The following is a 25,149-nucleotide window of genomic DNA, read 5'->3' on the forward strand; positions in this document are numbered from 1 at the left end:
TATGTATCCCGTGTAACAACAGAAAATGCTGGAAAAACTCAGCAGGCCAGGCAACATCCGTGGAGAGAAATTAGAGTCGACATTTCGGGTCAAAACCAACTTATGTATCCCGTGTAAATGGGCAGTGAACGTTAAAGGAAGTTTTAATTTATTAGAAGGCAGATCTCATATAACAGTTAACTAATGCTAGAAGTCAAAGTTGGTGTGTGGGTTTATTTAGTGTGCGACAGCAACTGTCAAACTTAAAGAAAACAAGCCATCACCATCTGCACTCCAGTTTAAATCCTTTCATAAGTAACTGTTCGCCTTATTTTCCCCGTGTCAGATTCCATCCCCCAGCTGAGATGCTGACTGACGACCTATTTCAGGTTTCTTAATACCTTACTTGGAGATGCACAAGAATAACTTGTTGACTAACTTCTTTCTCTGTACTGTAATGCCAGACCGTTGCTTGTCTTTTTCCCCCTCCTCTTGCCTTAACCTCGCCCCCCCGCCCCCCCCCCATGGTTGAAATTCCATATTGGGAATTGCGAGTGAAAATAGCCTGTACTCTGTGATGCAACACGTTGGAGCACCAAGCCACTCTTGTCATGTGCTTATAAATTTCTGTAAGTTTTATTCTCATTTTTCCATCATCATCTGTGGTGTGCCTCCTAAATATCTATATTTGGCCTCTGTACTATTACCTCTGGAGTCCCTCAAGGGTCTATCTGTGACTCCTTCCTATTTCTCTTGGCGACATCATCCAAAGACATGACGTTGAAGTCCACATGTACGCTGACAGCACCCAGCTCTACCACAATACCACCTCTCTTGTCTCCTCCACAGTCTCGACATCCAGTGCTAGAGGAGCCACAATTTCCTCCGATTAAACATTGGGAAGACTGAAGCCATTTTATTCGGCCCCTGCCACACATTCTGTTCCCTCGCCATCAATTCCATCCCCCTCCCTGCCCACTGTATGATGCTGAACCAAATTGTTTGCAACCTCTATGTCCTATTTGACCCTAACCTGAGCTTCCAACCCCATGTCCACTCCATCACTATGACTTCCTACTTCCACCTCTCTAATATTGCCTTTCTCCACCTCTGCCTCAGCTCATCTGCTGCTGAAATCCTCATCGATACTTTAGTTATCCCCCAGACTTGACTATTCCAATACTCTACTGGCCAGCCTCCCATCATTCATCCTCCATAAACTTGGGCTCAGCCAAAACTCTGCTGCCTGTAACCTAACCTGTATCAAGTTGCATTAACTCATCATCCCTGTGCTCGCTGACCTACATTGGTTCCCAGTCCACCAACGCCTCAATTTTAAAATTCTCTTCTTCATGTACATATCCCTCTGTGGTTTCGCCCCTCCCAATCTTTAACCCCTTTGAGGTCTCTGCGCTCTTCCAACTCTGGCCTTTTGTGAATCCACCACACCCTTCGCCCCAGCATTGGCGGCCATGCCTTCAGCCGTTTAGGCATTAAGCTCTGGAATTCCTTCACTAAACTTCTCCACCACTCCCCTTTTAAGACGCTCCTTAAAATCTACATCTTTGACCAAGCATTTAGTCACCTGTCCTAATAATGTATTTTTTTGGCTCCAAGTCAGTTTTTGTCTGACTACGCTTCTGTGAAGTGCATTGGGATGTTTTACTACATAAAATGCAATTTGTTGTTGTTGTGGGCATGTTTTGCAAATGTTGCCGTGGCTAGCCAAAAGGGGAATTATGAAATGTTAAACATAGGATGTCACTCTTGGATCAGCAAGTTACCAATCGCTGTTGACCAAGTACAAATGACAGCCAAGCCTAGAATTCAGACCGCAATCTCCCTGTCCATGGAGCAGTGTACGAACATGTACCTGAACTTTCTTGCTTGGGATGGGGTATTTGTTTTATGCTGTATTGTGACATAGAATGATACAACACAGAAGGAAGCCTTTTGGCCCATCGTGCATGTGCCGGCTCTTTGGTAGAGCTAGCCAATTAATCTCACTCCCCTGCTCTTTCACCATAGCCCTGTAAATATTTTCCTTTCAAGTATTTATCCAATTATCTTTTGAATGTTACTATTGAATTTGCTTCCATACCCTAGGCAGTGCATTCCAGATCAACGTTCCCTCTAAACTGCCCGGCCACGCAGCTCTCTGCCAGTCCCGCGCAGCCTGGGACCGGCTGTTTCAATGTTAAATTTCGTGCATGCGTGAAACTGAAAGGGCCATGCACCCCCCCCCCCCCCCAAAAAAAAAAAATTAGGGGAACGCTGTTCCAGAGCACTACTCTGTGTATAAAAAAAAAAAAAAAAAGTTTCCTCATGTCATAAGCCAATCACCTTAAATCTGTATCCTCTGTTTACCAACCCTTCTGCCACTGGTAACAGTTTCTCCTTATTTACTCTATCAAAATCATTCATAATCTTGATCACCTCTATCAAATCTTCTCTTAATCTTCTCCTGTTCTAACGAGAACAACCCCAGCTTCTGCACATAACTGAAGTTCCTCATTCCTGGTGCCATTCTAATAAATCTGTTCTGCACCTTTTCCAAGGCCTTGACATCCTTCCTAAAGTGTAGTGCCCAGAATTTAACACAAAATTCCAATACAATAGACCTAACTGGTGTTTTATAAAGGTTTACCATAACTACTTTTGTACTCTCTTCCTCTATTAATAAAGCCAAGGATCCCATATTCTTTTTCAACAGCTTTCTCAACTTGTCCTGCCACCTTGAAAGGTTTGTGTACATACAGCTCCCTCTGTTCCTGCACCCCCTTTGACATTGTACTGTTTAACCATTTAGTTCATGTTGCCTCTCCTCATTCCTCCTACCATAATGCATCATTTCACACTTCTCTGCATTCATTTCATCTGCCATGTGCCTGCCCATTTTACCAGTTTGTCTATGTCCTCCTGAAGTCTGTTACTATCCTCCTCATTGTTTACTACATTTCCGAGTTTCGTATCACCTGTAAACTTTTAAATTATGTCCCGTATACCAAAGTCCAGGTTATTAATATATACCAAAAAGAGCAGTGGTCTCAATACTGCCCCCTGGAGAACACCACTGTATACCTCCCTCCAGTCTGAAAAACAGCCATTCACCGCTACTCTCTGCTTCCTGTCCCGTAGCCAATTTTGTATCCATGCTGCCACTGACCATTTAATCCCACGGGCTTTAAATTTGCTAAAGTCTATTATGTAGTACTTTGTCAAACGCCTTTTGAAAGTCCATATACACAACATCAACCCTCTCCACTGTCTCAAAGTTCCCCCACCACCGACATTAGGATGACTGGACTGTAGTTGCCAGGTTTATCCCCCTCCCCTTTTTTAAACGGGTGTAACATTTGCAGTCCTCTGGCGCCATCCCCCATATCCAAAGAGGATTGGAAGATTATGGCCAGAGCCTCTGCAATTTCTACCCTTGCTTATCTCAGTAACCTAGGATTCATCCCATCCAAACCAGGTGACTTTTCTACTTTGAGGACTGCCACCCTTTTAGGTACCTCTATTTATTTTTATCTTATCCGATATAGCTACTGCCTCCTCCTTTTCTGCTACATCGGTAGCATCCTCTTCTTTAGTGAAGACAGACACAAAGCACTCATTTAGCACCTCAGCCGAGCCCTCTGCCTCCACAAGACTATCTCCTTTTTGGTCCCTAATCGGTCTCACCCTTCCTTTGACTACCCCTTTACTATTGGAGCTTTGCAGCCTTCTGGACTCTGCGTCGGGTTCGGCAGTTTCGGACCATGGCCTCGGCCCCTATTTTTTCACATTGCAGCTGTTGGTGGTTCTGCCATTCCCATTTGCACCTCCCCTAGACTCATCTTTTGTTTCTTTGCTTGTCCCATTGCCACCTCCTTTTGCCTTGTATAGTCATCCCTTTTGTCGTTTGGTCACTCCTGCCTTCTATCCTGTCGCGGATCTTCCATTTTGTTCTTTCCTCCCCTTTCCCTGCCCCTGCAGTTGCTTAAGAATCTGTCGCATCTCTGGCTTTTTCCAGTTCTGACGGAGGGTTATCGACCTGAAGCGTTGACTCTGTTTCTCTCTGTTTCATCAGGATGATTTGGACAGGTTGGGTGATTGGGCAGAAGCATGGCAGATGCAATATAACGTGGATAAATGTGAGGTTATCCACTTTGGTGGCAAAAACAGGAAGGCAGATTATTATCTGAATGGCAATAGATTGGGAGAAGGGGAAGTGCAACGAGACCTGGGTGTCCTTGTGCACCAGTCGCTGAAGGTAAGCATGCAGGTGCAGCAGGCGGTTAAGAAGGCAAATGGTATGTTGGCCTTCATAGCGAGAGGATTCGATTACAGGAGCAAGGATGTCTTGCAGTTGTACAGGGCCTTGGTGAGACCACATCTTGAGTATTCTGTGCAGTTTTGGTCGCCTTATCTGAGGAAGGATGTTGTTGCCATGGAAGGAGTTCAGCGAAGATTCACCAGGCTGATACCTAGGATGGCAGGAATGACGCATGAGGAGAGATTGGGTCGATTGGGCTTATACTCACTGGAGTTTAGAAGAATGAGAGGGGATCTCATTGAAACTTATAAAATTCTGACAGGACTGGACAAACTAGATGCAGGAAGGATGTTCCCGATGGTCGGGGAGTCCAGAACCAGGGGTCACAATCTAAAGATAAAGGGTAAGCCATTTAGGACAGAAATGAGGAGGAATTTCTTCACCCAGAGAGTGGTGAACCTGTGGAATTCTCTACCACAGAAGGCAGTAGAGGCCAATACATTAAATATATTCAAGAAGGAGTTTCTCAAGGCTAAAGGGATCAAGGGGTATGGGGAGAAAGCAGGGAGAGGGTACTGAATTTGGATGATCAGCCATGATCTCATTGAATGGCGGAGCAGGCTCAAGGGGCAGAATGGCCTACTCCTGCTCCTATCTTCTATGTTTCTATTTATATTTTTATAAAAAGAGCTTTAGGTTCCCATTTATGTTAGCGGCCAATCTATTCTCCTACTCTCTCTTCACCCTCTTATTCCCTTTTTTATATCATCCCTGTACTTTCTATATTCAGCTTGGTTCTCTACTGTATTATGAACCATACAATTGTCATAAGCCTCTTTCTCTCTCATTTTAACCTCTATATCTTTAGTCATCCAGGGAGCTCTAGCTTTGGATGTACTTCCTTTCCACCTCATGGGAATATGTCTACTCTGTCCCTGAACCATCTCCTCTTTGAAGTCCTCCAATTGTTCAGTTACTGTTTTTCCTAATAATTTTTGATTCTAATCCACCTGGGCCAAATCCGTTTTGCACTCTCGCTGAAGTTAGCCCTCCAAGCTAAGTATTTTTATTCTTGATTATACCGTGTCCTTTTCCATAACTCTTTTAAACCTGATATTATGATCACTCTTCCCCCAAATGCTTTCCCACTGAAACATGCCCCACTTCATTCCTCAGAACTAGATCCTGCGCTGCTGCTTTCTTCATTGGGCTGGAAACACACTGATCAAGAAATTTCACTTGTACACATTTCAGGAATTCCTCCCCCACTTTGCCCTTTACACTGTCACTATCCCAGTCTATATTAGTAAAATTGAAGTCCCCCATTATCACTACTCTCTAGTTCGTGCATCATTCTGTAATTTGCCTTCAAATTTGCTCCTCTATCTCCTTCCTGCTAATTTTTGGCCTGTAGTATACACCCAGTACTATAATTGCTCCTCTATTGTTCCCTAATTCTAACCAAATAGACTGTCTTTTGATTCCTCAACTACATCATCCCTCTTCGGTCCTGTAATAGTTTCTTTGATCATTACTGCCAGCCCCCCTCTTTTTTCCTTCCCTATCTTTCCTGAATACCTTGCTGGTTTAACTCATAATTATCAGACAATTGGAAGAGTAAGAGAAAAGCATAATTCACAGGTTTATATCGGAGCGAATACAAATTTACAAATGCACCATGTTGCAGCATTGGAGTGAACCCATGATTTGAGATGAAACCCATGTAAAATGCTTGATTGAGATTCTACACCACATTGGCTGCTTATAGCAGCATACATTTGCCTACTTGGTAAGTATGCTTCCAGTTTCCTGACCTGAGTTCATTGACCTTGGAGCTTGGAAATAGTTCCAAAATCAGTGATCAAAGTTAATTTGGAGTCAGCTGACAGTTAAGTTTTATAATAGGAATTTGTAATTTTTTTTACAATTCACTAAAATAATTAGATTGAGAGATCATTCTTACAGTGCAGTGATGATCCTCCAAGTTTGCTGAAGAGAGCCCTTCTAATTTGAGCTATAATAAAATGGTTGGCACTGATGCAACTCCTATTGCAGGTAACTAAATGCAGCAGCGCCTGTGACTTAGGCTACACAACCAAGAGCAAATGACCAGAAATGCACCCCTTTAACAATTCTATTTTGGAATAGTTTTCAAGCTACAAGACTGAATTGTAAAGGGCAATATTTGGATCTTGGCATGTCAGTGTTTATGTGCAGAAAATATTATTTATTCAGATTTCTTCTGTGGTATTCTGACATGTTACTGGTGGCACTAAAGCATTTCACGGTATTTGTGCAGTTGGATTTTAGATGGGGAAATCCTCCTTAGACCGTAGAGTATTTTCCTTGGCCGTTGCCACTTTATTGAATATGTTTTGAGTAACATGGTCTTGATGGTTGAAGAGAACAGTCATAATGTGTGCTGATGATAAAGATCTGAAGGTTATAATCCCCAGGTATATGAATCATACAGTACTGGATTGCAGTTTCAAAAAAAAATGTTGGGTATAAATCAAAAGAAGCTTTGTTGCTGTATAACCAGAACCAACCCCCACCCACCCCAGCCTCCAATCTTCAGTCCTGGATTAGAATACTTTACAAACAGGATATTATTGCCCTTGAGAAGTTGGAGCTGAGCAACCACGATGGTGCCTGGTGCAGCAGTGACCAACCAAGATGATTGTGTTAGAAATTTATTATGGGTAACTGTTAATGAAGTTGTACTCATTTTGTTTGAAAAGGAGACTTTCAGGTGACCTAATCTGAAGGTTTCATGGTTATGAAGGGGATTGATTCAGGCAAATTGATCCTTATGTTGAAGGGTTCAAATACCAGGGAATACAAGTTAAAAAATTAAAGTTAGGAGTAAGAAGGGAAATTGGTGGTGTAGAGCTATGGAACAATTTACCAGGGATGACGATTGAGTTGGATGGTATCAATGAGTTCAAGGAGCAATTGGATTCATTTCTGAAGAGAGGAAGGATTATTGTGAGGTTTAAGACATAATGCCCTTTTTTCTATTAAAAGTTCTTGGAGTATTATGACAGCTGCTGTGAATTCATAGTGTTGAATGCTGTACTTTTTGAAAAGCAATTTTAAGCTTGTGTATATTATCTTTAATTATATTCCTGTATGATATGGTAATTATTTGTTTTTTAGTAGTATGAATGCCTACCTGAACACTACCCCAGATTACTCTAATGAACTGTGGTCTGATTGTAGATTGAAGGACTATCCCCAGTATTGTCAGCACTTGGCTTCTATTGGCCACTTCTTGCAGTTTCCTCATCATTTACAGGAGGTAAGTGGTACTCCAATAATGGCTTGAATATTTGTGTAACCACATAGTGGGGATGCCTCAGCTCCTCTGTTTTCATTGCTGACACCCAGACCAGCAGTCTTCTTGGTTATGGTGGTCTCGTTTGTGGAGCCGACTGGGAAGTGTAGCCTTTTGTTTCATGGGTTGTTTCTACACTGCAATCTGATTTTCATCAATTTAAAAAGACAGAACTTGAGTTTTTGCAGTATCTTATCACAGGTCAGGATGTCCCAAAGCATTTTGCACTTTGAGGTGTACGAGCACTGTTTTGTGTTTAAACACAGCTGCTAACTTGCACAGATTGACGTCAAAAGCCTTTTGAATCTGAGTTACTGTGAGCTTATGTCTTTTTGCTGAAGATATTCACCTTGTCAGTCATTGTCACTGAACAAAATGTAGTGAATTGTGCATGCTGGTGGTAGGCCTGTTATCTCTTTGGCATACGAACAGCACAATTCTAGGGGGCGGGTATTTTTGTCATCTAACCACCCCCACCAGCCAATTTCTCCCCATCTCTCCTGAAAAGATGAACTCTTTCCTGGAGTCCAGATCCAGAAGCATCTTGCCCAAGTGGCCAGATGCAACAACTTGTATTTGTATAGAGCCTTTAACGTAGTAAAATGTCCCAAGGTGCTTCACAGGAGTGATATCAAACAAAATTTGACACCGAGCCATAGGAGATATTAGGGCAGGTGAGGTAGGTTTTAAGGAGCGTTTTAAAGAAGGAAAGAGAGGTTGAGCGACGGAGAGGTTTAGGGAGGAAATTCCAGAGCTTAGACTCTCAGTAGACTGTGGGAACATTGCAAGTAGGTCCAATCCTGTCCTAGCCTGACGTCCATGTGTGTTTCCAGAATGGGTCTCTGTATAGCGATCAGGACGTCTAGCCAGTCTTCTCCCTTCACCCCCTCCCCAGCCCAGTGGCTGAAGGCAATTCTAGTGCCTTCACTACCACCCACCCCCTCCTCTCCAAACTGAAATCAGTTAACTCTTAAGGCCAAGGATTGAAACCAGGACCACACATAGTTTAGTTCTACATGTGGCAATGCTTTCATCTGCAGTGGCATCTGGGAAGCTTTGTGAATTTTAAATCTGTGTTCAGTTAAAGCAAGGAGCAATGCCTCCCAATTTTAGGTAGACTGGATACATTTGTGCTTTCAAGGTTGTGATTTTGACATCAAAAACATTGACTTTAGAAGTACATTATAGTAATTTTTTTCACCAGTTAGGAATAATGAATATTGCTATTGATTTTTTTTAAATATTTGTATTTATTTCAGTACATTGAGTACGGCCAACAGTCCAGAGACCCTCCTGTGAAAATGCAAGGTAGCATTACAACCCCTGGCAGTATTGCATTAGCCCAGGCTCAGGCTCAAGCACAGGCTCAGAATAAGACTCCTATGGCCAGACAGGTCAGCGCCATTGTAACCACATCCACAACCAGCACAGTGACCAAAGCCACTACAGTTACCAGGCCGACTGGGGTGAGCTTTAAGAAAGATGTACCGGTGAGTACTTTGATTTTACACTGTTAGCAGAGATGGAGTTGTTACAGAATAATATTTTATTTTCCGAAACTATTAGTTTGCTCTCTACACCAGAAAGTCCCAGATTGCTGTCAAGTTTATAATTGGCTGTCTGGTACTGAAATAGATATTGTAAGCATTGAACAGTAACAGAATGGTAGTGACTATTGTAAAAATGTTTTCTGTACAGTTGTTAACCTCCTTTGTTCCCCCCTCCACACATTGTGGGGGGGGGGGGGGGGGAAGAGAGTGAGGTCTCTTGATCAATTTGCCACCTCTAACTTTTAAACGGTATCACTAGATTTTAAGTATCATTGTCTCCTTGTGACACTGGATTTCTCAATAAAATAGGTGTCCTGCTCTCACACCTATAAATGGCAGCTTAGTAACTTCAAAACTCATTTTGGGGTTTTAATCAGGCTTGATGCATAATTTCCCCTTTTGAACACTTGCATGCCAGGAGTAGTGCTTTTATTGAGTGGTGTTCCTGTAAATATCTCATACTTAAAGCACAAACTTTTGAGCTGTAACTTCATGCCTTTTGAAGGATTTTATCCCCATCTGTAGGTTCCTTTATAATACTATAGGTGTGGTGCTTTTACGTCGCTCTGTTCCTGTAAACAAAGGAGCTGAAATTTTAACCAAACCACCTATACTAAAAATGTCCAGCTAATACAAAATTTAAACTTAAACTTAGCTGTGCCAGAATGACAAACTAAGTACTCAAATTTATCTGACCTGATCAGGATATTTGCATGTCTGTATTTGTGATAGTTTCAATCCCTCTATGGATGATTTTCATATTACCTGGATATTTAACTTGTTTCTAGTATTCATATTGTTTGATAGCTAATAAAAGGGACCAAAATAAATAGTGTTTGTTCTGCCACTGTAATGTTTCCGGTTCTAAATATCCTTGATGGTATCGTTGAACGCTTAAGAAAAAGCTCTGACTGAGGCTGGCAACTCCTTCAAACCTGGAGCATTTGGCAAGTGTGTGGCTTTTACCAGTGGAGTTTTTACATCGGAAGAGCAGACAACTTGTCTCAAAGTACCAATTTGTCAAACGCTTTAATATAATTCCATTGGTAAGATGTATGTTACAGCAAAGTCCTACTTTTTTTTTAGCCCTCCATTAATACAACTAACATAGAGACATTGTTGGTGGCCACAGACCAGGCAGAAAGGATAGTGGAACCACCTGAGAATATTCAAGAAAAAGTGGCTTTCATCTTCAACAACCTCTCGCAGTCCAACATGACACAAAAGGTGGGTGTTCTGTGATGATTGGTGTCGTGGCCTTGTCTGACGTACCATTTTTCTTGCAGTGATGCTCTCTTTCAGTTCTGCTTTTGAAACCAGCCTATTCATATTATATGGTAGTTTCACCAGCAAACATGCTGGCTTCAAGTCAACTGTAACTATTTACCTTAGTTCAAATGATTTCAGTAACTGACACAGTTCAATTTACACCAGCAATAGTGAAACAGATTTGCCGTCTGAGGTTGTGCCGGAGCGCATCACCCATTCAGCTCAATGGCAGTGATTACATTGGAACTGAGAGTGCTTCTGTTCGAGGCACAGCTGGAAAGCACTAACATTGATGCCTTCCCCCCCCCCCCCCCCCCCCCTAATGGCAGCTGTGTTGGTGGTAAATGAACACACGTGGGGGTCTATTGAGTCTAGTCAAAACCTTATGGTGGGATTAATTAGTTGAAATTGAAACCCATTTATGAGTGACTTAATTTATTTTCCACTTTTATATATTTTCAGTAATTAAGTAATTAAAAATTTACCAGTCACAAGTGTTGGCAATATGCTATTCAGAGTGCATTAGAGTTCCGGATCTCCCAGGCACTGAACTCTCCGAAGGATGCTCTTTACAATTGTAGTGTTTCTGCATTCAGTAGAACACGGTTCAAAGGATAATGAAGGTTTTGGAAGCATGGACCTTATTCTGCATTCTGCCCTGGGAGAAAATTTAGTACTGTACCAATATAACATCTGTCACAGTCGTATATTTGCTATTTCTCGTCATTCGTCCTATTTTTAGCAGAACGGCCTTCTGCTCCTGTGTTCCAAATATCTCCATGTGACTTCATGCCAGCAAAACCTTCATGTTATTTTCAGTTTATTTTTGGCTCCATTTTCCTTCCACCTTATCAAAGTTTGGGAGGGGCAAGAAAACAAGTTTTTTTGTTGGTCAGACCTTGTGTGCAAATTGACTGCCAAATTTGCCTAAAAAAACAACGATTGCACTTCAAAAGTAATTAGTTGGATGTGAAACACTTTATGGTGCCCAGAGGATCTGACTGGGTGCTATATAAATGCATGTTCTTTGTACTTGCTTGATGATCTAGAAGAATAATTGCAATTATATGTGCCATATTACATTGAAATGTCGCAAAGTGCATCTCACTTGATCAATTATTATTTTTATAGTTCAGTGACTCTCATGCAAGGAAGCATTTTGAATTACGCAACTATACAAACCATTTTGGTTGGGTTTGGAGAATAATTTGTCACAGTTGATGACTCATCGATTTGCAGACAGTTTTTAAACATTTATGGAATCTAATTTCACTTTACAGATGTTAGTTTCCTGCAGCTAGCTCTTAATTGAAGGCTGGCCACAAGATTACCATCCATCTCTCTTAGACCCACAGCCAAGAATATGCAGTTTCTGCAGACAGGAGTCAGTCATTCTCACAGGACTACTGTTAATTTCCCAGCAATGCTGATGGCCATTTAGCAGCTGGGTGCTCTTGTGCCCACTGGAGGTGAAGCCTTTACTTGAGGGGATTACATGTGGAGGAACTTTTGGTTACCATCTGTTTGCTATTTGGCTAGATGAAGCAGTGCTCTTCAATACCAAACGAACGTTTGGGTCAAAGCAATGCCGATGTTTGAAAGCAATGGATAGCTAATGTACTTTGCTACTATGAAAGGCAGTTTTTCTTGCTTTGGGTTAATTTTCAATACTAATGTAAATGAATTGTTTGGTACCTAATTCAGATCTGTTTCATGTCACTAATTTCAGCTCTTCAGGCTGTACCCTTGTAACTGATGTATGAATGGTTTGATGTTACAGGTGGAGGAGCTAAAGGAGACGGTGAAGGATGAGTTTATGCCCTGGGTCTCCCAGTATTTGGTCATGAAGAGAGTTAGCATCGAACCTAACTTTCACAGTCTCTACTCAAACTTTATGGACACGTTGAAAAATCCTGATTTTAACAAAATGGTACTCACCGAGACCTACAGAAACATCAAGGTAAGAGTTGGAGAAGTATGAGCAGATAGCATTAAGCGAGATGAGGCAGGAGTTTCCTTTTGAAGCTGCTTAGGACAACTTGGTCTGTGCCTGTAGACGTTCTATGCGTTCCTGTCTTTCCACCCCTCCAACTTTCTTTGTCCTGCTTCTCCTAAAGGTATACATTCTTGCCAGGCTGCAGTTCCAAGGCTGGCAGCTGTCCTCCAGCACTTTGACTAATTGGCTACATGTGTGAGTCTAAGGCAGAGAATGCCAGCAGCTTAATTGCAACAGAGGGCACAACCGTAAAGTCATGTCCTGTTTAGTTGACATCCACTCGTGCACTTTATGGCCTGGGTCACTAAATAGACAATAGAAGCGGGGATTCGTTCTCTTCCCCACCCACACTCGAAATCTGAATCCGAGTGCAATTCAGTAAGCTTCCACCCCCGCTTTTTTTTTCATTCTTAGAAATAACTGCAGCCTTTTTTTTAAACCAACTCTCTTCCATCCTGAAGGTGCCAACTATTGTGGTGCAGATTCATGGGCACACTGGCAGCTCTCCAGTAACTCAACCCAAGCGGCCATTCTCCCATGTGTGAGCCTCAGCAGGCTGTGAACTAGCAAGGATCCCTCCATTTTTATGTTCCAGGGAGTGATCAGGAGTGGGACTCTAGATGATTTTTCACCTTCCCGTCCCAGGACAGTTGAGCTAATTTTGTTTGTATTGGCTATCATATCGCAGACCTAGGGGATTGAAGCTGGGAGCTTCTTGTGTGAAAGGAGCTTTGGAGCATTAATTTGAGTGGACTGCTTTATAAATGGCGGAATTGATTGGGTTGATTTTTCTCCAACCTATCCTTCAGTCTGTTTGTTAGTGCTAACTCTTGCCTGTTCTGAATATGCAGTGGCTACTCACAGGACTTAATTATAGGAAAGTTGCATGTAGGAAAATACCAAGATAAGGATTGTAGTGTCCGTGTGTAGATAAAGACACTGAAGACAGGAGTTGGTTCATAGGTATTTACTAAGCAAGTCTAGGGGGGGGGATATACACAATACACAGGCTTATATAGCCCAAGTGGCAATTACCGGCATTACGCACACCTGGGGCTCTTAAAGGCACATACACCATAATTGCTCTTAAAGGCACATACACCACAATTCCTCCCCTTCTAGCTAACTAGTACATCATATTTTAAGTAATTATTAATTACATGTTATATGCAAAATAATATACATTGCTGTATTAATTAATTATAAGTTAGTCTCTCAGGAGGCTTCCTGACTCGGTCCGGATAACGCCTCGGGGGTGTAGTAGTTTCTGGTGGTGTAGTAGGTTCTTCTGGCAAGGCTGATTCGGCTTGAAGGCCAGTGTCGGGTTCATCGGGCTCCAGTATCACCGGATCGGAGGTAGATATGGGTATCTCTACTTCATCGTTAGATGTATAGAGTGGTGGTGTAGGTTGTCCCTTTTCGGATGACTTGATGATTTGGTCAGCATGGCGCCTTATTATGCTGTCTCCGATGTCCACGGTATACATCAGTGGTCCTAATTGTGTGCAGATAGTTCCAGGCTGCCATTTCTCGGTGCGGTAGTCCCGGGCCAAAACCGGTTGGCCTATCTGGAAGGCCCTAGTTGGCCTTTCATTCATGCCCTGAAACTGCCGGTTCTCCACGTCCCTTCTGATGTTGGGCTTGACCAAATCCAGCCGGCATCTTAGGTTTCTATTGTAGAACATCATGGCGGGAGTTTGGTTAGTAACCATATGCGTTGCATTCCTATATGCAAATAAGAAGTTATCCACCTTGTGCTGAAGTTTTATGTCTTCATTACCCATGGCCTTGATGGCCTTCTTGAAGGTCTGGACAAACCTTTCAGCCAATCCATTGGTGGCGGGATGGTATGGGGCGGACGTGTAGTGCTTTACCCCATTGTTCTTTAAGAACTTTCTGAATTCTTCGGACGCAAATTGCGGTCCATTATCAGAACATATCTGCTCTGGCAGCCCATTCCTGGCAAATATGGTCCTTAATACTGTGATGGTTTTTTCCGTGGTGGTGGAGGACATCTTTATTACCTCCGGCCACTTGGAGTGTGCATCAACTGCGATTAAGAACATTGAGTCCATAAATGGACCAGCAAAGTCGATGTGCACCCTTTGCCAGGGAGATGAGGGCCACTCCCATGGATGTAGAGGGGCCTGTGGCGGAGCATTTTGGACCTTCTGGCATCCTAGGCAGCTCTTGGTCATGTCTTCGATGTCTCCATCGATACCTGGCCACCATACAAACGCCCTAGCTAGGTTCTTCATTTTCACTCCACCCAGATGCCCCTCGTGAAGCTCCTTTAGCACTTTATCCTGGAGTTTGGGTGGAATCACCACTCTGGATCCACACATCAAGGTTCCTCGGCACACTGACAGCTGTTCTCTTCTTTGCGAGAATGCTGGCAACAGTGGTTCGCCATGTGCTGGCCATCCCTTCACTGTTAAATCGTAGACCCGTGAGAGAGTAGGGTCATTTCTTGTCTCCCTTTCAATGGCAGAATTTGTCACCGGTAGACATTCCACTATGGTAGAGTGGAATATCTCTACTGGGTCTACTGTAGGTGCCTCTTCTATCGTTGGCAACGGTAGGCGTGATAAACCGTCAGCATTCCCATGCTGTTTTGACCCTTTGTATTCAATGTTGTATTGGTGTGCCCCTAGAAAAAGGGACCACCTCTGTCGTCTTTGTGCCGTCATAATGGGGACACCTTTTTTAGGGTTGAATATGGAGATGAGGGGTTGATGGTCAGTCAGCAAGGTAAATTTTTTGTCCGTGTAGGTAATGGTTGAATTTCTTCACTCCCCATACCAGGCTGAGTGCTTCCCTGTCTATCTGGGCATAGTTACGCTCAGCTGAGTTCAATGAGCGTGACGCAAAAGCTATCGGCCGTTCCGAGCCATCAGGGAATCTATGGGACAATACCGCTCCTATGCCGTAAGGGGATGCATCGCATGCCAGTCTGATTGGTAGTGATGGGTTGTAATGAGCCAAAATTTTCTCGGATGTGATTAAGTCTTTACATTTATGGAAGGCGCGTTTACAGTCTTCGTTCCATTTCCAAATCACTCCTGTCTGTAGAAGATCATTAAGAGGGTGTAGAATAGTTGATAAGTTCGGTAAAAATTTATGATAGTAATTTATTAATCCCAGGAATGACCTTAATTGTGAAACATTTTCAGGTGCTGGGGCTTTTATAACTGCTTCAATTTTTTTCAGGTGACTTATGCAACCCTTCCTTATTATGTGGCTACAATATGATATCTGATTTTGGAAAAATTCGCACTTGGGCCGATTTGCTCGTAGGCCCTGTTCTTTCAGCCTAGTGAGCACCTGCTCCAAATTGGCAAGGTGCTTGTTGTCGTTTTCTCCTGTTACAAGGATGTCGTCTAGGTAACATTGAGTCCCCGGAATCCCTTGCAGGACTTGCTCCATAGCTCTTTGCCAGATAGCTGGAGCTGATGCTATTCCAAAAACCAGTCGATTGTACTGGTACAGGCCTTTGTGTGTGTTTATTGTGAGATACTTTTTAGAGGTCTCCTCAACCTCCATCTGTAGATATGCCTGTGCCAAGTCACTTTTTGTGAAACGTTTCCCTCCGGATAGTGAGGCGAAAATATCTTCTATCCTCGGAAGAGGATACTGTACCGTGTGAAGGACCGGGTTTACAGTCACCTTAAAGTCCCCACAGATGCGAATTTTTTTCTGTTCCTCAGAGTTATTTTTCAATGTTTTTTTCATGACTGGAACGATGGGAGTTGCCCATTCGCTCCAATCTATTTTGGATAATACGCCTGCCTTTTCCAAATTCTTCAGCTCTGCCTCGACTGCCGGACGTATTGCGTATGGCACCGGTCTTGCCTTAAAACATTTTGGAATTGCTGTATCTTCCATTTTTATTGAGGCGGTGATGCCTTTCAAGGTTCCTAGTTTCTCTTGAAACACTTCTTTGGCGTTGGCCAAGATGTCTTTTAATCGTTCAGGTATGATGTCATCATTGTTTTTTTCCTTACTGGTCACCGTCAGTGCCTGAATGGAGTGCCAGTCTAAACGTATCTTCCTTATCCATTCACGTCCCAACAACAGTGGACCACCATCTTGTAGAATGTATAAATACAACTTTTGTATTTCTTTGCCGTTGTATACCACAGGCACACTTATTTTTCCTTTGGGGTAGACTTTCTGCCCCGTATATGTTTTTAAGATAATGGATGTGTCTTTTAGAGGTATATGCGAAAATAGCCTCTCGTAATCCCGTCTATTTATTACGGTTAGAGCTGATCCTGTATCTAGCTCCATTTTAACTGGGGACCCTGCTATTGTGAGGGTAACCCAAATGGTTTGGTAATCCTCTTTGGCAAGTACATTATGTAATTTGAGACAGCTTAGTCTCTTGTTTCCGGAGTCGCTATCGCTATTCTGGTCTTCGGAGCTATTGTCCGTCATCATTTGTACCTTCCTGTACTTTTCTTTATTGATTTTTTGTTTTCTGTCAGTGGATTTATTTTGTCCAGATTGGCATACCCGTGCAATGTGTCCAATCTTACCACATTGCCTGCATGCTTTGCCCTTGAACCAGCAGTCCCTCTGGTTATGGGTGGATCTGCCGCAGCGATAACATCTTCTGAACTCCTGTGTCATTTTATGGGTGCCGAAGTCCTGTGTCTCTTGTTGTATCTCTGCAGCTCCTTTTGCTGCTGCTTCGTATGATACAGCCATACTGAAAGCTTTGTCCAATGTTAAATCTTTTTCAGAAAGCAGTCTTTTTTGTGTTCCTTCACTTAAGAGACCACAAACAAATTTGTCTCGAAGATAATCCGATAGTCCTGCTCAGAATTGGCAGTACTTTGATAGCTTTCTTAATTCGGTTAGGTAATCAGCGTTACTTTCATTCTTGTGTTGATTTCTCTTGAACTTGAATCGTTCCGCTATCAGCAGCGGTGTTGGGTTTCAATGCTCCTGCAGGGTATCAACAATTTCTTTAAAAGTCTTGTCCTTTGGTTTGGCTGGAGTGATTAAATTTCGTAACAGCCAGTATGTCTTCGCGCCCATTAAGTTCAGAAGTACTGAAGCTTTTTTTTCATCTGTTATTTGCAGTGCAATAAACCTCTACTCTTTCCACGTATGTGGTCCAATCTTCTATTTCGCCATCAAAAGCCTCAATATTACCAGATTTAGGCATTTCAGAAAAGATATGGCGCTTTCCGCGCTTTTTTTTTTCTCTGTAGCAACGATATGGCGCTTCCCGCGCTTTCCCGCCGCTGCTACCGATAACGCTGTTTTACTGTGGTTTCCGTTTATTCACTGTTGGAGACTCGTTCCCGACGGAGGTCTAAACGCTGACCTGCTTGCCGCGCCAGCCGTCTCTCGAGTGCACCCTCCCAGTCCGTTATTGCTTGCCTCTGATTTCGCTGCCTGTCTCAGCTGTAGAGCCCGCCGCTGGAGCTCCAGCCTGACGCCCAGGAAGGATTAGCGCAGTACCTGTCACCAGCTTGGCCAGCTGGTGAAACCACAGTTTCTCTTACTTCCTTGAGTCTTCTGGACGCTGGAGGAATCGATGTCCTTGAGGTGCTGCCGAATTGCAGGTAAGTCCGTTTCCACTTCGTCGCCACTGTGGTGTCCGTGTGTAGATAAAGACACTGAAGACAGGAGTTGGTTCATAGGTATTTACTAAGCAAGTCTGGGGGGGTGGGGGGGGGCTTCTAAAGGATATACACAATACACAGGCTTATATAGCCCAAGTGGCAATTACCGGCATTACGCACACCTGGGGCTCTTAAAGGCACATACACCATAATTGCTCTTAAAGGCACATACACCACAAGGATGTGCATACTTTTGCCAAGATGATTTGAAGCAGCGCTACTGTTCATAAAATCTAATACAGTAAAAGTTGTTAAACCCAAGATCTTTTATTATATAGAACTATATAGGAGTTAATCAGTGTTGTCCTCCCTGATGGGTTCGTGAGTTGTAATGTAGCATTTTGCAAAGCATTTCCCTGTGACCTGATTTCCAGCAGTTCTAAGTGATGTATTTCTAGAAGCCATTTGGCAAGTTAACTTGCTAAATGAACTGTTCTAACAAGAGCCAAATTCAGTCATTTTAACTTGAGCACTAAGTATTGAGTAGTATTAGACAATTGCTGCCCTGCTTAAGCACACTCTTTTCTTGGCCCTTTTAGGTACTGCTGACATCTGACAAGGCTGCTGCAAACTTTTCAGACCGATCGCTGTTGAAGAACCTGGGCCATTGGTTGGGCATGATAACCTTAGCCAAAAATAAGCCCATCTTGCATATCGTAAGTGGCTCCATGTTGTTGTCTCTTTAGTAATGTTTAAATCCATCTTTTTATGGTGTTGAACAGCTTTAATTGTAACAGAATGTTGAAGAATAGGCTGATTGTGTTTAGGATTACTTGATCATTCCAAACTCAAAAGTGTTTTATTAAAAATATTGTACATAGGATCTGGATGTGAAATCTTTGCTGCTGGAAGCTTACGTGAAAGGTCAGCAAGAGATGCTCTACGTTGTCCCTTTTGTTGCCAAAGTTTTAGAATCCAGCGTTAGGAGTATGGTAAGTTCAGACCTTTAGTATATTTTTTATTATGTTCAGCTAAATAATCTGAGGGCTGACTTCAGTCAGACCCTAGAAAAAAATTGGCCTTGAGAATGCTCGGATAAAATTCTGGTGCAAGTTTTGTAATAACGAGAATAGAGTGGAGGGGACAATGTGTAGATGCGCCCTTGTTTACACTGGTTCCTAGTGAATTTGGTGATGGCGCATTGCCATAATTGTGACTTCTCACGGCTATCCAGACTCCTCTTCCCCATGAACTGCAGCCTACTGTGGATGCTAGTCCCCGCAGCAGGTTACATCACTGTCAGCAAGATGATAATTGGGAAGCTGAGATCTGAGCGGAAGCCACAGCCTGTTTATGCTGCTATCTCAAGATGTGCTCCGGCACCAAGCCTCTCCTTGATAGCAGGTTCGTGTAGCGACGCATTTGGACTGTAGAATTCAGCCTATCTACATGAGGCAGTAGCAGATGCTGCATTCATGTTTGTGTCTAAAGGACTCTAATTGGCACACAAGCCTTCAGTGTCTCTTCTAATCCAAAAGGATGCAGAGGAATAGCCTGGAGGATCACGAACATGGTCTCCTCTGATAGCTGTAGAGAGTATTCATAATCCTATTTGAGTTGGTGGTGTTATTAAATTAAAGCAGTTAAACATTAATGAAGTATCGGGCCCAAATGGAATTGTAACTGGTAACATCAGCTGTATTTCTTGAGAATCCAAAAATATTTTTTAAAAATAAAGAAATTAGTGAATGCCGTTCCAGTCTTAAGCATGGCAGTGCGACCCTAGGGATTTTAAGTCTCTTTGCTTAGCATCAGTAATGGAGAGGCTCCTGGTGCCATTATAAGGAAGGGATCCGGGGTCATCTGTCAGAGAAACTAAATGCAAAATGGGTTCATAAAAGGAAGTTGTCAAGATAACTTTTATGAGGCTATAACTGTATGTAACTTGAAACTGGTGCTGCCTTACCATTCGGATACCTTAATCCAACAAATAAAGTGTTAATTATCTGTGTGTTGGGCGAGACAGTTGGGGATGGTTTCTTACAACTTTATTAGACTGCGTACTGACAGAATTACATAATTCAAACTTTTTAAAACTTTCAAACAAAATGCTGGAGGTACTAAAGTTACTTGATTAATGCTTTTATCAATCTGCTTTTTGTGATGCACAGAATACAACTTTAATTGTAATTGAATGATTGAATAACAGGATTATATTTAGGATGTGTAAGATTGGGTTACTTTTGCATTTCCAAACTCAATGTAGTTTATTAAAAATATATACAGGATCTGGATATGAAATCTTTAGAGTCTTGATCTGTACTGTGCATTCCTTTACTCAAAAAAAAAAAAAAAAAAAAAAAAAAAAGTAGTGCAAGATCACCATTTATCATTTCAGTTACAGAAGCTGGGGTTTGTTGTGGGAATATTTCAGCAGTCTGCATATTTAGCTTCCTTCCTAAGTCTCCTTTTTGCACTCCTTTCTGAGCCATCTGCACAGATTGGGGACCAGGCCCCCCTCAGTGCAGTTTGGCAGTACAGTCTACTCTTAATTTGGAGTCAGTTCATCTGAGTTACTGGCTCGTGTCGTAGCTTCATATTCTTCCATTCCACAGGGCTATGCATTCCTTGGCATTATCATTGTATTTGGCAAGGTCAGTAGCATTACAGGACTCGCGTTAGCAGCGGAACAGGTGGTTCATCGTTTGCGGATCATCGCCACAGTCGCACGTCACTGAGTTACTGTCAATGCAACCCCCCCCACCCCCGCATTATTACTTATAAACTACCAGTGCCAAAGTGATTGAGGCATTGCCATATTGGCACATTAGCCTCATCTGAATTAGCCAGTAATTAATAATGTATTTTTTTGCAAAAATAAATGACCTTGAATTGTCAGTGGTAGTCTATATGTGAATGTGCAGTCCCCTGACGGATGTATCTTCCTGTGGTGTAGTATCTCCACATGGCATGGCTGAGATTAGAAACTCAGTGTGTGGAATTATAGGTAGCAACTTGCTTTCTCTCAATTTATTCCACCCTTTACTGTATTATTTAATAACCTTGAAGACTAAGGCAAGATGTACTGGAAGGTTGGCCATAACTTGCAGAGATGTGCCAAATGAAATGGCATTTAATATAAAATTAATGGTATGTAGTTGGAAAAACTAAATTGAGATCGCTGCACCAGTGGAGGTATGTTACAGGGTTAATTTTGAGGGTGTGAAAAATTCCTGTTACAAATCTGTTGATCCACAAGTTTTGGAGCTATCTGATGGAAGGAAATAGAGGAGCGAGGAAGGAGAATGGAGTACAAAGTAAATTCAGACCGTGGTCACCTGAAGTGATTTCTCCGCAGGCTGCCGATGGCAGCTGAACTGGTGCAGCAGTGTGTCAGTTGCTGTTCTTTTCAGCCATCAAAAGGTTGAGTATGCCTAGCCTGGCCATACAGGCCACTGATGCAGCTTTCACATTCTCATTGGTTATCAAAGTTCATTCTTTCTCTTCCCAGTGCCCCCCCTCACCCACCCCACCCCCATCTCTTGTTTAACCTCTCTCGCCCCCACCTCCCCTCAACACCGCCTCTCTTCCCTTGTCTCTCCCTTTTTGTCCCCGTCCCTCGCCCACCCCACCATCTCCTGATGTAGTTTTCATATTCTCATCAGCAATCAACTTCATTCTTTCTCCTAACCCCACCACCATCTCTCTCTCTCTTTCTCAATATAAATTGGGCATTGCCATTGCAGATCTGTTTAAAGTTCCATATAATATAAATTTGCTACAAGTTAATGACACATGTTTGACACCATTTAACAGATTTCATTATGTTTGTATACTGTGTTGACTGTCCGTGAAATGGTAAACGTAGCATGATAAATGTTTGAATACTGGTCTTCAAAATCCAAACCGTAATTTTAAAAAATTCATCTAGTTTGGGCTCTCCTGTAAAACTTCCTGCTATCTAACTTAATTTTAAACATCTGGTGCCTCCATTTCTACTGCATAAAATGTAAATTGATTTTTAGTATAAAGAGAAGCAGTGGAAACAGTGGGTATGGTAATGTGGTTATGTTACTAATAATCCAGGGAATGAGAGTTCAAATCCCATTGTGGAAGTTTGAGAATTGAATTCAATTTCAATAAAAAGCTGATATCAGCAAAAGTAACCATGAAGCTGTCTGATTGTTGTAAAACCCCAATTGGTTCACTAATATCCTTTTAGGGAAGGAAATCTGCTGTCTTTACCTGGTCTGATTTCAGTCCCACACCAGCGAGGTTGGCTCTTGCTTGATTGCTCTCTGAAGTGGCCTAGCAAGCCATTCATTTGTACCAAACTATTAAAAAGGAAAACAAGAATAAAACTGGGTGGACCACTCGACTGTGACCTAGGCACCCCCAAGGTGGTGAAGACATGAGTTATGGTGCCAGCAGTGGTAGACGTAAATAGGCAGCGTTCTGGAGGTAGAAACAGATGATCTTGGCAACAGAGCAACTGTGCAGCAAAATGCTTAGTCATACAGGACGCCAAAGTTACGCACCATTGGATTTGGTTGGAGGGACCGCTAGGGAGGTCGAGAGAATCTGGTGGCGTTATGTAGGTGTTAGAAGGGGGTGTAAAGGATGACTTTAAATTTTGCTGAAGTTGAACTGAAGTAAATTGACTCATCCAAGACTTGACAGTTCGGAAGTATAACAGCAGTGTTTGAGTCATTAGATGTTATTTGGCATACATGTGGGAGCTGATTCAATTTGTGATGGTGATGTTGCCGAGGATTAGCATGCAAATGGTGAATAGGAGAGGGAGCAGGCAGTCCCAGGGCACACTGGTGACCAAACAGGATGGAGAAGAGAAAGTGTTTTGAGGAAACGTATTGCATGCACTGCTCTGGGACAAACAGATGGACTGCTGAGGAAGGGGGGGCGGTGGAGGAAAATGGAGAACAGTACAAAAGGTGACTTGGAAGTTGAGGGACAGCAAATTTGTGATTAGCCATACAGGATATTGGTAACTTTGACTAGGGTGGTGTGTAGGCAAGCTAAATACAGCATTGGAGGCACTGAGAGGTGAGCATATTGTTAGATGGCAAGGACATTCAAGGACCTTCAGAGTAGGCTGTGCATTTTAAGAGATAATAGGGTTGAAAGTGAGGTTTTTTTTAAGGAAGATTTCAAAATCAGTGGGAAAAGTGGCAGATGATGGGGAACTTGACTGTCTGGAAGATAGGTAGCCATCAGCTGAGTCGTGGAAAGGGTTGTTGGAGTTCAGGATTGGGTAGAGAGATGAGGGTAAAGCTACAGTGTTGGGAGGAGGGCTGTGAGGAGTGAGGTTGGTTGTGGAGGGCATTGGAGGCTGAGGGAAGTAAGGAGGGCACAGAAATGAGAGGTGGTGTTGCAGGGCAAAGGTAGACGCAAGTTAGTCACCAGGTATAAGCAGTTTAGTGCCAAGACGGAGTGAGAATGGAAGGAATATGGAGTAGCATTACTGGATTGTTGCCATGCCATCACAGCACATTGATGCCAAATGTCATAGTACAACGTTGCGTTCCACTGCGTAATTGCCACATCATTAGTTTAACTGGTGCCAAAATGGAGAGGTTTGAACACAGTTTGATGAATTTAGCTGAATCTTTTGAGATTTGAAGGAGCAGAATTTCAGAAAATGTAAGTTTTTTTGAGACAGCAACAGAACACCTCCACTGGAAAAAAGAAAAATGGTAGGTGAATTACCTTTGCAATTATATACTTCTAATTACTGTATCAGTATACAAACTTTGAGTATTGTAAATTGCACTACATCAGAATACTTGGTCAGGCGCATGTTCTTGATCGGTGTTCAAATAGAATACTTCAGTAACCCTTAGTGAAAGTATTGCAGGGGATACAATCTGAAATTGATTCAATTGATAGGAACTTTAATGTGGTGTTTAGCTTTGCATAATCTAATGCCAGGCAGTGTTTTTAGGTGATTAAGAGCAGCATGTTGCTGCAAAATTCACTCGCTAAACATGCATGTTTGTTTTTGTAGTTCAAATGCTTTCACCATATAAGAACATAAGAAATAGGAGCAGGAATAGGCCACTTGGCCCCTCGAGCCTGCTCCGCCATTCAATAAGATCATGGCTGACCTAGGGCTCAAAGCCACTTCCCTGCCTGCTCCCCATAACCTTTCACTTCCTTATCTTGCAAAAATCTGTCCATCTCCACCTTAAATATATTTAATGACCCAGCTTCCACGGCTCTCTGGGGCAGAGAATTCCACAGATTTACGACCCTCAGAGAAGAAGTTCCTCCTCATCGCAGTTCTAAAAGGACGACCCTTTACTCTGAAACTATGCCCCCGAGTTCTAGATTTCCCCACAAGGGAAAACATCCTCTCTGCATTTACCTTGTCGAGCCCCCTCAGTATCTTTTATATGTTTCAATAAGATCACCTCCCATCCATCTAAATTCCAATGAGTATAGGCTCAACCTTTCTTCATAAGTCAACCCCTTCATCTCAGGAATCAACCGTGTGAATCGTCTCTGAACTGCCTCCAATGCAAGTATATCCTTCCTTAAATAAGGAGACCAAAACTGTATGCAGTACTCAAGGTGTGGTCTCACCAATACCCTGTACAGTTGTAGCAGGACTTCCCTGCTTTTATACTCCAACCCCCTTGCAATAAAGGCCAACATTCTATTTGCCTTTTTGATTACTTGCTGTACCTGCATGCTAACTGTTTTTTGTGTTTCATGCACAAGGACCCCCAGGTCCTACTGAACTGTAGCATTTTGTAATCTCTCCATTTAAATAATTTGCTTTTTTATTTTTCCTGCCAAAATGTACAACCTCGCACTTTCCCACATTATACTCCATCTGCCAAATGTTTGCCCACTCACTTAGCCTGTCTATATCCCATTGCAGATTCTTTGAGTCCTCTGCACAACTTGCTTTCCCACCCATCTTAGTATTATCTGCAAACTTGGGTACATTACACTCAGTCCCTTCATCCAAGCCATTAATGTAGATTGTAAATAGTTGAGGCCCCAGCACCGATTCCTGTGGCACCCCACTAGTTACCGTTTGACAACCAGAAAATGACCCATTTATCCCGACTCTCTGCTTTGTTAGTTAGCTAATTCTCTATCCATGCTAATATATTACCCCCAACTCCGTGAGCTCTTAGCTTATGCAGTAACCTTTT

The 25,149-nt window shown here is 42.6% G+C and overlaps 1 protein-coding gene across 13 annotated transcripts in view; it reads left to right on the plus strand.

Annotated features, from left to right (window-relative positions):
• cnot1 (CCR4-NOT transcription complex, subunit 1) overlaps window positions 1-25,149 on the plus strand; it is a 239,717-nt gene that overhangs the window by 136,721 nt on the left and 77,847 nt on the right. For 7 of the 13 annotated variants that reach the window (XM_085990941.1, XM_085990943.1, XM_085990946.1 and 4 more), the window contains exons 21-26: window positions 7,460-7,538; window positions 8,834-9,064; window positions 10,211-10,351; window positions 12,174-12,353; window positions 18,565-18,681; window positions 18,847-18,957. In XM_085990941.1, coding sequence (XP_085847067.1) covers window positions 7,460-7,538; window positions 8,834-9,064; window positions 10,211-10,351; window positions 12,174-12,353; window positions 18,565-18,681; window positions 18,847-18,957 — 859 coding nt within the window. Of the gene's footprint in view, window positions 1-7,396; window positions 7,539-8,833; window positions 9,065-10,210; window positions 10,352-12,173; window positions 12,354-18,564; window positions 18,682-18,846; window positions 18,958-25,149 lie in introns of all 13 variants that reach the window. The other 6 variants (XM_085990940.1, XM_085990937.1, XM_085990939.1 and 3 more) reach the window with 1 other exon arrangement.

This window comes from Somniosus microcephalus, chromosome 6, assembly GCF_052327205.1.
Source record: "Somniosus microcephalus isolate GS21.2 chromosome 6, FLI_Smic_1.0, whole genome shotgun sequence".
NCBI lineage: Eukaryota > Metazoa > Chordata > Chondrichthyes > Squaliformes > Somniosidae > Somniosus > Somniosus microcephalus.